Source organism: Vulpes lagopus, chromosome X (genome assembly GCF_018345385.1).
Source record: "Vulpes lagopus strain Blue_001 chromosome X, ASM1834538v1, whole genome shotgun sequence".
Lineage (NCBI taxonomy): Eukaryota > Metazoa > Chordata > Mammalia > Carnivora > Canidae > Vulpes > Vulpes lagopus.
In genome coordinates, this window is record NC_054848.1 from 38,434,233 (window position 1) to 38,447,442 (window position 13,210).

A 13,210-nucleotide genomic window follows, 5' to 3' on the forward strand; every position below is an offset into this window, starting at 1 on the left:
GGATAGTTTAAACAGACCTCTGGGATGACATCAAGTGTACTAACATTCACATGCTAGGAGTCCCAGAAGGAGAAAAGAGAAAGAATGGGACAAAAATACTATTTGAAGAAATAATGGCTGCAAATTTCCCGAACCTGGTGCCGGAAATAAATATCCAAGTCCAGAAAGCACAGTCCCAGACAAAATGAACTCAAAGAGATCCAAACCAAGACACATTATAATCAAAATGTGAGCAGTTAAAGTGAGAATCTTAAAAGCAGCAAGAGAAAACAAATTACAGGGATCCCTGGGTGGCGCAGCGGTTTAGCGCCTGCCTTTGGCCCAGGGCGCGATCCTGGAGACCCGGGATCGAATCCCACATCGGGCTCCCGGTGCATGGAGCCTGCTTCTCCCTCCGCCTGTGTCTCTGCGCCTCTCTCTCTCTCTCTCTCTCTGTGACTATCATAAATAAATAAAAATTAAAAAAAAAAACAAAGAAAACAAATTACACATAAAGAAACCTCCAGAAGACCATCAACTGATTTTTTTTAGCAGAAACTTTACACGGAAGACAATAGTGGCATGATATACTCAAACTGGAGAAAGGAAAAAATTTACAGTTAAGAATACTCTATACCCAGCAAGGTTACCACTCAGAATTAAAGGTGATAAGGAGTTTCTTGGACAAGCAAAAGCTAAATGAGTGCATCAACATCAAACCAGTCTTACAAGAAATGTTAAAGGAACTTTTTTCTTTTGTAAAAATTTTATTTATTTATTCATGAGAGACACGGAGAGAGAGGCAAAGACAAAGGCAGACATAAGCAGGCTCACTGCAGGGAGCCCAATGTGGGACTTGATCCCAGGACCCTGGGATTCACGCCCTAAGCTGAGGGCAGACGCTCAACCACTGAGCCACCCAAGTGTCCCAAGGAATGTCTTTAAATAGAAAAGGTCATAACTAGAAATAAGAAAATTATGAAAGAAAAAAATCTGATTATGGTAAACATATAGTAAAAGTAGTAGATTTACCAACTATATACCTAGTATGAAGGTTAAAAGACAAAAATAGTAAAATCATTTAAACCTACAATAATTAGTCAAGGGACACATTTGACATCAGAAATATAACACAGGGGGGATCCCTGGGTGGCTCAGCGGTTTAGCGACTGCCTTCAGCCCAGGGCGTGATCCTGAGGACCGAGGATCAAGTCCCGCATCAGGTTCCCTGCATGGAGCCTGCTTCTCCCTCTGCCTGTGTCTCTGCCTCTCCCCCTCTCTCTCTGTGTCTCTCATGAATAAATAAAATCTTTAAAAAAAAATAGAACACAAGAGTCATCAAAATATAGTGCTTTTAGAACATGCTTAAACTTATTCGCCTCAACTTAAAGCAGATGGCTATATACATAGAATGGTTAGCTATGAACTTCATGGCAACCACGAACCAAATACCTACCATAGATACACAAGAAATAAAAAGAAAGGAATTCAAACGTAACAGTAAGGAAAGTCACCAAACCACAAGGAAAGAGACTAAAAGAAAGGATAGAAAAGAACTATAAACACAAGAAAAATAATCAACAAAATAGCAGTAAGTACATACCTATCAGTAATTACTTTAAATGTAAATGGACTAAATGTTCCAAGGTGGCTAAATGAATTTAAAAAGACCCATATATATGCTGCCTACAAGAGACAGGCTTCAGATCTAAAGACACTAAAAGTAAAGGGATAGAAAAAGATATTCCATGCAAGTGGAAACATAAAGAAAGCTGGGGTAACAATACTTATCATACAAAATAGACTTTAAAACAAAGACTAACAGGAGACAAAGTAGGCAGGAAAGAAAGTAAAAACAAAGAATAAAGGTCAGAGCTGCAATAAATGAAATAGACACTAAAAAGAATAGAAAAGATCAGTGAAACTACAAGCTGGTTCATTGAAATGAGAACCAAAATTGATCATCTTTAACCAGACTCAAGAAAAAAAAGAAAGAGGACACAAATAAATAAAACAAAAGAGAAGTATAACATAGAAATACAAAGGATAAGAGACTACTACAAACAATTTTATGGCAGCAAATGGGACAACCTACAAGAAACAGATAAATTCCTAAAATGTACAGTCTTCTAACACTGAATCAAGAACTAGAATATGTGAACAGACCAATTACTAGTAATAAAACTGAATCATAATTAAAAAAAAAAAAAAAAACGCCCCACAAACACAAGTCCAGGACCACATGGCTTCCCAGGTTAATTCTACCAAACATTTAAAAGAAGAGTTTATACCTACCCTTCTCAATCTATTCAAAAAATTTGAAGAAGAAACACTTCTACAATGATTTTCTTTTAAGATTTTATTTATTTATTCATGATGAAACAGAGAGAGAGAGGCAGAGACACAGGCAGAGGGAGAAGCAGGCTCCGTGCGAGGAGCCCGACGCAGGACTCAATCCCGTGACTCCAGGATCGCGCCCTGGGCCGAAGGCAAGCGCCAAACCGCTGAGCCACCCAGGGATCCCCAGAAGAAACACTTCTAAACTCATTCCATTAGGCCAGCATTACCCTAATACCAAAACAAAAAACACCACAAAAAAAGAAAATTGGGGCAGCCCGGGTAGCTCAGTGGTTTAGCGCCGCCTTCAGCCCAGGGCGTTATCCTAGAGACCTGGGATCGAGTCCCATGTCGGGCTCCTGGCACAGAGCCTGCTTCTCCCTCTGCCTGTGTCTCTGCCCTCTCTCTCTCTCTCTCTCTCTCTCTCTCTCTCTCATGAATAAATAAAATCTTTAAAAACAAAAAGAAAAGAAAATTGCAAGTCAATATCCCTGATAACCATAAATGCAAAATTTTTCAACAAAATATCCGCAAACTGAATTCAACAATACATTAAAAGGATCATACACTGGGGCACCTGGGTGGCTCGGTGGTTAAGCATCTGCCTTTGGCTCAGGTCGTAATCCCAGGGTCCTAGGATCAAATCCCGAATCGGGCTCCCTGCAAGGAAGGAGCCTGCTTTTCTCTCTGCTTATGTTTCTGTCTCGCTCATGAATGAATAAATAAAATCTTGGGAAAAAAAAAAAAGGATCACACACTGTGATCAAGTAGGATTTAGTCCAGGGATGCAAGGATACTTCAATATCCACAAATCAATCAATGCGATATACCACATAAAAGGCGGCATATGACAAACCCACAGCTAATATCACACTCAATGGTGACAAGCTGAAAGCTTTTCCTCTAAGATAAGTAGCAACACAAGGATGCTCACTCTCACATCTTCTATTCAGCAGAGTATTGGAAATCCTAGCTGGAGCAATTGGGCAAGAAAAAGAAAGAAAAGGCAAACAAATTGGAAAGGAAGAATTAAAACTGCTACTATTTACAGATGACATATTACTTTACATAGAAAACCCTAAATATTCCACCAAAAAAACTATTACAACTAATAATTCAGTAAAGTTGCAGGATATAAAATACATAGAAATCTGTTACATTCTGTACCCTAATAATGAACTACCAGAAAGAGAAATTTAGAAAACAGTCCCAGTTATAATTGCATCAAAAAGAAAAAAATACCTGCAATGACATGGATGGAGCTAGACAATATAATGTTAAGTGAAATAAGTCAGAGAAAGACAAATACCCTATGATTTCACTCATATGTGGAATTCAAGAAATAAAACAAATGAGCAAAGGAAAAGAGAAAGAGAAAAAAAAAAAAACAAGAAGCAAACTCTTAATTACAGAGAACAGATTATTACCAGAGGGAAGGGGGGGTGGGGGAATAGATGAACTAGGTGATGGAGATTAAAGAGTACACTCATTATGGGGCGCCTGGGTGGCTTGGTCGGTTAAGTTTCTGACTCTTGATCTCAGCTCAGGTCTTGATCTCAGAGTCATGAGTTCAAGCCCCACACTGGGCAAAATGCCACTCCAAAGTGGGCATGGAGCCTACTTTAAAAAAAAAAAAGCACACTCCTCATGATGAGCCCTGAGTAATATATAGAATTGTTGAATCACTACATTGTACACCTGAAATGAATATACCACTGTATGTCAAAACTATACTGGAATTAAAATTAAAAGCTTAATTTTTTTTTTAAATGCTTTTTTCTTTATTTTTTTTTATTTATTTATGATAGTCACAGAGAGAGAGAGAGAGAGAGAGAGAGGCAGAGACACAGGCAGAGGGAGAAGCAGGCTCCATGCACCGGGAGCCTGACGTGGGATTCGATCTCGGGTCTCCTGGATCACGCCCTGGGCCAAAGGCAGGCGCCAAACCGCTGCGCCACCCAAGGATCCCAAAAGCTTAATTTTTAAAAAAGAAAAATACTTAGGAATAAATTTGACCTAGGAGGTAAAAGACCTATAGCCTAAAAACTGTAAGAGACTGATGAAAGAAAATTAAGATGACACAAATAAATGGAAAGACATACTATGGCATGGATTAGAAGAATAAATATTGTTAAATGTCCATACTACCCAAAGCAATCTAGAGATTCAATGCAATCCCTATTAAAATACCAATCATACATTTTTCACAAAAATAGAATAATCCTAAAATATGTTTGGAACCACAAAAGACCCTGAATAGCCAAAGCAATCTTGAGAAAGAATAACAAAACAAAGTAAACAAAAGACTTAAATGTGAGACAAGAAACCGTAAAACTCCTAGAAAAAAACATAGGCAGTAATCTTAGGCATCAGCCTGGGCAACATTTTTTTGAATGAGTTTCCTCAGGCAAAGGCAACAAAAGCAAAAATAAATAGAATCACATAAAACTAAAAAGCTTTTGCATAGTGAAGGAAACCACTGACAAAACAAAAAGGCAAACTACCGAATGAGAGAAGATATTTGCAAATAATGTAATTGATAAGGGGTTAACATCCAAAGTACAAAAAAAAAAAAAATCAGATAACTTAACATAAAAAATAATCCAATGTAAAAATGGGTAGAGGACCTGAATAGACTTCTCCAAAGAAGACATAGAGATGGCCAACAGACAAATGAAAAAAATCCTCAATTTAACTAATCATCAAGGGAGACACCAATCAAAACCACAATGAGATAATCACTTCAGGGGCGCCTGGGTGGTCAGTGGTTGAGTGTCTGCCTTTGGCTCAGGTCGTGATTCCAGGGTCCTATGATCAAGTCCCACATTAGGAGTGCCAGTGAGCAAGTGGAGAAAAGGGAATCCTTGTACACCATTGGTGGGTGTGCAAAATGGTACAGCCACTATGAAAAAAACACGGAGGAGTCTCATAAAATTAAAAATAGAACTACCATATGCTCCAGCAATTCCACTCCGACATATTAATCTGAAGAAAATGAAAACGCTAATTTAAAAAGATATATGCGCCCCTATGTTCAATGCAGCATTATTCAGAATAGTCAAGATATGGAAGCAACTTGAGTATCTAGCAATGGATGAATGGATAAAGAAGATGCTGTGTATATATACACTGAAATACTACGCAGCCATACAAAAGGAGGAGATCTTGCTATCTGCAACAACATGGATGAACCTAGAGGGCATTATGCCAAGTGAAATAAGTCAGAGAAAGACAATTATTACATGACTTCATTTATATGTGGAATCAAAAACAAAACAAAAAATAAAAAACAAAACACATGAACAAACAATACAAAACAGAAATACACTCATAGATACAAAGAACATTCTGGTGGGTTGCCAGAGAGGAGGGGTGGGGTAGAGGGATGGGCAAAATAAAGAATATGGGTTAAAAGGTATGAACTCCCAATTATAAAATAAATAAGACACAGGGATGCAATGTACAACATCATTAATAATATTATAACATTCTGTATGGTGACAGATGGTAGCTACATTTATTATGGTGATCACTGCCTAATATATGTAACTGTTGAATCACTATGCTGTCAACCTGAAACTAACAAAACTTAGTATGTCAACTACACATCAATAAAATATAAATAAAAATCTTTAAACTCTTAAAAAAATCAAGGTGACCCAAGAGATCAAATTATGTTTTAAAAATGTATGTTTATATTGTCCAAAGCATAAAGATTCACAGAGTACTACATAATCAGCTTACCACAAACCCAATGTAAATGAATACAAAGTTATTAAAATTCTAATTCTGAAAAAAAAATTCTAATTCTGTGGCCAGTAGCTCTGATTGTAATTATGTTTACAAAAGATGGGAAAAAATGAAATAATAGTTTTAAATGCATGCATATACCCCATAGGATCAACCTTTATCCTGCCATTTACTGTAACAGAGTCATTTGCAAAATAGGAAACAAATTAGGCTAACTAGGAGCCACTGCCAAATGAAAAGAAATGAGAGCATAATTATAGAGTCAATGCAAATGGTACTTAACATCCAGATAAAAGTCATATAAAAACATTCAGTTATTTGGGTATTTCTAACTAGTCTTTTTATAAAAGCGGCTAATGATAGATTATATATAATAACAGCAGCATATCATAAACTACTAAATGCCAAGTATCAATTAGTACTGTAGGTACCTGGCACAATTAGAAAGAATCCCAGTCCAGGAGATCCAGGGTCTGGTCTCAGTTCTAGGATGAACAAGCGGAATTTGCCTTTAGTCACAGACTAAAGATCATATGCTAAGACTACAGTCTGAATCATAAACTGCTAGAGGTAAAAGGTCAAAGCATATCCTTTGATCAGCCAGCTGAGGTCCAGGTAACAGACTCCGAGAGGGAAAGTGACTAAAGCCACAGCCACACAGCAAGTTAGTTCCAGAGCCTCCCAGCACACAGCCTCTGAACCCTGGTCCCAGCCGCACTTCTTACCAATGACTCCTCATTTCTAGAGTAAGAAAAATCACGCACGCTTGCTTCTTCCTCGTGGAGGTGCTGGGATGGTCACTGGAACTACCTGGTGTTGAATGAATATGTGCTTGCTTGTATTCAAATGAGTTTGATGAAATAACTAGTCTTTGGGGGGAGAGGTGGATGCAGTACCACACGAAATGGCCGTTTGCATAAATCCTCCCAGTGTGTGCCAGAAGGGCTGTGTTTCTCCAGAGCAGCAGGGCTGGCATTTTAGGGAGGATGTTCTCCCCAATCTGGGGGGGGGGGCCTCCCCGCACTGCAGGATGTAAAAATACACAGCTGGCCCCCATTTACTCAGGAGGAGCAGCACCTCCTCCAGACTGGGGACTGCCCAAGGGCAGAGCAATTGGAAGCATCCAAATGAATGCAAAACAAAACAAAACAAAACAAAACAAAAAAAACACAAACCTATGAGAAACAAAACATCAAAATTCCAAGATGTTAAATAAAGATGGAATCAGTATCACTGATTTTTTTCCTTTTGCCTCAGCCTTCAATATGGCCCAGCATGGCAGTTCAATGATTCTGTCCTTATTTAAAATGTTGATATTTTGTTCATCATCAATGTTGGCATTAATCTTGATTTTTTTTTAATATTTTATTTATTTATTCATGAGAGCCACAGAGAGAAGAAACAGGCTTCCCTGTCAGAAGCCCGATGCAGGACTCCATCCTGGGACCCCCGGGGGTTCACAACCGGAGCCAAAGGCAGACACTCAACCACTGAGCCACCCAGGCATCCCTAATTTTCATTCTTTTAAGAGAGTTCATTAAAACAATCTTGCTTGATTACGGAAGTTTTGGGGTGCCCTGTAAATTCTGCACCACAGAAGTTTAAGGCCCTCACTCCCTTCAACCTAAGCAGGTGCTGCTCCCAGTCACTGTGACAACCCAAAACACCTGCACACATTTCCAAAGGCCTCTCTGGGTTCAGACACTCTCTGAAATGGGGCCTGATTTTTCTCCTTTAACAAGAAGTCCAGAGAGAGGCAGCCCAGCCTAAAACAAGTGACTCTAAGATGCCAGCAGGGCCCCAGGTTCCTTTGAGCCCTGCTGTGCTCACAAGACTGCTGCAGAATTAGGTCCTAGTTCCAGAAAGAAAAACAAAAGTAGGGCAAAGGGCAAAAACAAAACAAACAAACAAACCCACATTATCAACTGAAGAGGAAAAAAAAAAAAAAAACAGAACCTTTCCCCCGGGAGCCTCATACAATAAACCTTCACCATATACCACAGGCCAGAAGCAAATCACCTGGCCACCCTAGCTGCAAGGAGCCCAGGCAGCTGAACACCTTTTCAGTGGGCACATCTCCTGCCAAAATAAAACTGATGTTCCACCCCACAGTTAGAATGGAGGGGGAGAGTGAATAAAAGACAAGCAGCTAGAAATGGCTGCCGTGGGGGCCATGCAGGATCACAAATGCTGGCTCTTCTTTGCTGATTGCAAATAGCATCTTCTCTGCTTGTAATCTGATGGTCTGCCTGGGCAGAGCATTTTTATGGTCACTTTTAAAATTACGGATAAAATCCAGAATGTGGTCCTAGGTTGGGCTCCATAGAAGCAGGGCCTGAAACAGAGACTTAGGTGCGTATGATTTATTAAGGGCACACTCCTAGGAGAAGCCTGCAAGGACTGAGGGGAGCACCCAAGGTAAGAAGAATGAGACACGCAAGGACACAATCTCCCGTAAAGTTTTTGTCTGGGCCAGACACTCAAGCGGCTATTAGCCTAAATCCACAATACAGAATTGTCCAGCCTTGAAGCAGCTCTTTACCCTTGACAAATCAGTTGGCCATTTGCTGCCTCCTTTCGTGCTGATGAGACCAGTGCAACAGCCCAGGGTTCTCTAGGTAGTGCAATGTCCATCAGCCGAGAGCAACATGTCATAGAGGGTCACAGTTGTGAGTGGTTTGCCAAAGCACATGCTCCAGTGTGGGGGCCGGGAGGGGGTGCCCCACCCCTAAATGTGGATCTGGGTGGGCAACAGGGGCATCTATTATAAACATCAGATTTTGATACACTTTCCAGAGAACTGCCTTTATTTCTATTTTGTACCGTTTGAGACCATAATCCGATATACTGCTATGATTTAAAAGCTATTAGAGAACTGGCAATGAGTTTAAAGATGTTTCATTTTTAGGAAAAATGATTAACAGGTGTTGACTTGTTTTGTTTGCACCACGAATGGAGAAAGCGTTTTATAATTGGCTCTGGGTATTAACCAGGACCCAGTCTGTAGTTCACAATCTCATCAGAGCATGTAAATATTTCATAGTCTTAGTGTCTCATTTAAAGCTCAATGAATATTTAATTGAAGTTGACCAACAAAATAACTGAAAGAATTATGTTGCATTTAGTTAGGCCTAAAATGAGCAAGCTCTTCATTTTCTCAAGTAGTTGGAAGCTAAAATTATTCCAACTTCATGAAATATTCTACATAATATTATAAGTAATTAAAGGGCTGCAAAATGGGTTTGAAAGGCACATATTAAATATTGAGAAAAACATGAAATAAAATGAATTTTCAACTTTCAGTGTAAGAGAATAGTTTAATATATTGTCACCTCCAACATTACTTATTCAGTAGTGGATTAGTTTAAACTATTGTCAATACCCTCTTTTTGACACAAGAAGTAAAAATAGAATATTTTCTTTGTCCCTTGCAAATTAAATATTCTAGAATGATGATGTGCAGACACCTATAAGATTGATATTAACAGGAAACCATGCATGATCCATCCAAGTAAGCTAGCCCAGAAATTGCTTCTGAACTCTGGGTCCAGCATTGGGCCATGTACTGAAAATAATTTTTTAAAAAAATTTTTTGAAGAAAGAGAAATAATGGTCCATGTTCAAAGTAGTTATGGTTTCCCTGGAAAGAAGCTTCCCTGCAGTCTGTTAGATCTCCATAAGCGTCGGAACTGGGCTTCAAAAAAAAAAAATGTGCTCTAATTGATCAACCCTAACACAGATGACACAGAATATGTCACTTCTACCAAATTTGAAGATATTTTAATTGGAATCAAAGCATTGCCAACTAATCCATGCTAAGGCTGCTAGAAACCACCTGGTAAACTTAAGGGTATTAAGGTTTGAATGCTTTATCTAGTCCTGGATTATTTTTTAAGATTTACTTACTTATTTGAGAGAGAGCATGCATGCGCTCGAGTTGGAAGGTGGGGGAGGTGCACAGAAAGAGAGAATCCCAAGCAGACTCCTCGCTCAGCACAAAGCCCAACGCAGGGCTTGATCCTATGACCCTGAGATCACGAATTGAGCCAAAACCAAGAGTTGGATGCTCAACTAAGACACCCAGGTACCCCGTAGTCCTGAATTATGTTTTAATTACAGAATCTAAGTAATTTATTAATAGGTTCCTTTTCGGAGAACAGAACATGAGGCCATGACACAGGGTTGTCTCATAAACACAACATATCCCTTCTGCTGTGTTACAGGAAATAACTGGTCACCTTGCTGGGTTTTTTCACTTTGATCTTTGTCCCTTTTTAAGATATTAAAATGGGGCAGCACCAGTGGCTCAGCAGTTTGGCGCGGCCTTCGGCCCAGGGCATAATCCTGGAGACCGGGATCCCTGGGTGGCGCAGCGGTTTGGCGCTGGCCTTTGGCCCAGGGCGCGATCCTGGAGACCCTGGATCGAATCCCACATCAGGTTCCCGGTGCATGGAGCCTGCCTTCTCCCTCTGCCTGTGTCTCTGCCTCTCTCTCTCTCTGTGACTATCATAAATAAATAAAAAATTTAAAAAAAAAATTGTAAAAAAAAAAAAATCCTGGAGACCTAGGATAGAGTCCCATGTCGGGCTCCCTGCATGGAGCCTGCTTCTGCCTCTGCCTGTGTCTCTGTGCCTGTGTGTGTGTGTGTGTGTGTCTCATGAATGGATAAATAAAATATTTTTTAAAAAAGATTAAAATGGATTACTTTTTTCAATTATCAATATGTCATTATATGTGTGTGTTAGGTATACAAATATATATGTCAAGTTCAGGCTCTTGTCTAATAATGGTGCCTCTTTCCTTTACTTCTATTCATGCCATGTCACCCTTTGGTTCTCAGGGATAGGGAACCATAATCAGTACACAGAAAAGAGAAGATGTCTTTCTGTTGCTATTTAATGGCACATTCCAAATCAAACAAAATGATCTCATTAATGGCAACTCTCTAAGCAAAAAAATGACACTGCCCAGACTCTACGTGTCTAGAGGAGGACAGATTATCCTGTCCAGGGGAGGAGAGGAGAGAACGGTTGATAAGCATTAGCCAAGAAAGATAAACATGTGGTGTCCTGCAACCAATGGGCCTGATCAAAAACAGGAGTGTCGGGATCCCTGGGTGGCGCAGCGGTTTAGCGCCTGCCTTTGGCCCAGGGCGTGATCCTGGAGACCCGGGATCGAATCCCACGTCAGGCTCCCGGTGCATGGAGCCTGCTTCTCCCTCTGTCTCTGCCTCTCTCTCTCTCTCTCTCTCTGATGACTATCATAAATAAATAAAAATTAAAAAAAAAAACAGGAGTGTCAGGATACTTTTCTTCTTGAATTTGTTTTTTTTCTTTAGACTTCATTTATTCATGAGAAACACAGAGAGAGAGGCAGAGACATAGGCAGAGGGAGAAGCAGGCTCTTCGCAGGGAGCCTGATGTGAGACTTAATCCCCAGACCCCAGGACCATGACCCAAGCCAAAGGCAGACGCCCAACCACTGAGCCACACAGGTGCCCTTGAATGTGTCTTTTCAAAAGAACCTGCCTTAACATTTACACTAAGGACTCTTAATTTTCTCAAATGCTTACTATATCATACAGGTAACATTTGAAGATTGCATTTTTTCCCCAACAACATGCAACTTACCTGCTTATCAAAAGCTACCCAGGATGGTGCATCGCTTCCCATTTCTTTAGGAAATGCACTGTATTTAGGCTTTGTCTTTTGCCCGAGAAGCAGCTCTCCACCAATTCCAGGTTTGTCCTCACTCACCAGCATGCCAACATTGTTGCAAAAGCCCCAATGTTGAGATTTGTGGAACTTCTCTTTTCCCACCTACAAACACAGGAGACCACATAAGATGGCTGAAGTTGCTCTTTGTGTCTTACTGGTTTTTTTAAAAAAGGGCAACACATCCCCATCGTTTATTTTTCCCATTACAAAATGCACATTTGAGTGGCAAACAATTACGATCAACCTTTATCCATAAAGTGGTGTCACATTTTAAATTCCATTCATTTTAGCAAATTCACAACTTTGAAAAGCAAGAAGAAACCCAAAGCTCCATGCTATTGAAAACGGTTAAAAATAACTATTACTGCAAGTGAACGTTTAGAACATTAGCTTGCTAATTAGCCTATTCTACTTATTTGCCAAGAACACAAATGGGAGGTGGGGGGAGGGAGAGTCCTCTCCTTCGGAGTAAAAATTTAACAGTTTTCCCACATAAGCCTAAATGTTATTTGCACCAACACAGAAAATAAAATCTTTTCCTCGTTAAAAATCAATGTAACAGAAAATTCCTCAGAGCTGACATTCTCATCCTAATTTTAAAACCTTGCCATTCCTTTCCCTCACTCCTCTCCCATCTTTTCTGGGATCTGGGCAGAGAGAGAAAAGCCTGGATGATACTACCAAGGGTTGGCAAAGATGTGGCTGCTCGTGTGCAATGCTACAGAAAAGTAAAGGAGATGATGTCTCTGAAGAGACATCCATACAAATTTTAGAATCATTTGTTCCAGCTCTGTGAAAAGTGTCGATGATATTTTGACAGGGATTGCACTGAATGTGTAGATTGTTCTGGGTTGCATAGACATTTTCACAATGTTTGTTCCTGTAATCCATGAACATGGAATGTTTCTCCATCTCTTTGCATCTCCCTCAATTTCTGTAGTTTTTGGAGAAAGATCCTTTGACTCTTTGGTTAGGTTTATTCCTAGGTATCTTACGCTTTTGGGTGCAATTGTAAATGGGGTTGAATCCTTAATTTCTCTTTCTACTGTCTCATTGTTAGTGTACAGAAATGCAACGGATTTCTATGCATTGATTGTATATCCTGCCTCATTGCTGAATTGCTGTATGAGTTCTAGCAATTTAGGGGTGGAGTCTTTTGGGTTCTTCCACATAAAGTACCAGGTCATCTGCGAGGAGGGAGAAGTTATACACAACTGAGAAATTACTGAACACTACATCAGAAACTAATGATGTACTATATGTTGGTTAATTGAATTTAAATTTTAAAAAAAGAGAAATCTAGCAATACCTAGGAAAGTGAGAAGTGTGTATGCCCTATGGCCTAGCAAGTCCATTTCCAAATATCCTTTGCCCCTGTGCACCAGGAGCTAAATATAAATAATAAATAAATATATAATAAATCCAAA

General features: G+C 39.7%; 1 protein-coding gene across 1 annotated transcript in view; it reads right to left on the bottom strand.

The window, feature by feature from the left end:
- The window catches only part of EFHC2 (EF-hand domain containing 2), a 204,667-nt gene that overhangs the window by 160,118 nt on the left and 31,339 nt on the right, over positions 1 to 13,210 (bottom strand). Inside the window, exon 2 of the mRNA XM_041741319.1 lies at positions 11,697 to 11,885. Within this exon, the coding sequence (XP_041597253.1) occupies positions 11,697 to 11,885 (189 nt within the window). The remainder of the gene's footprint in view (positions 1 to 11,696; positions 11,886 to 13,210) is intronic.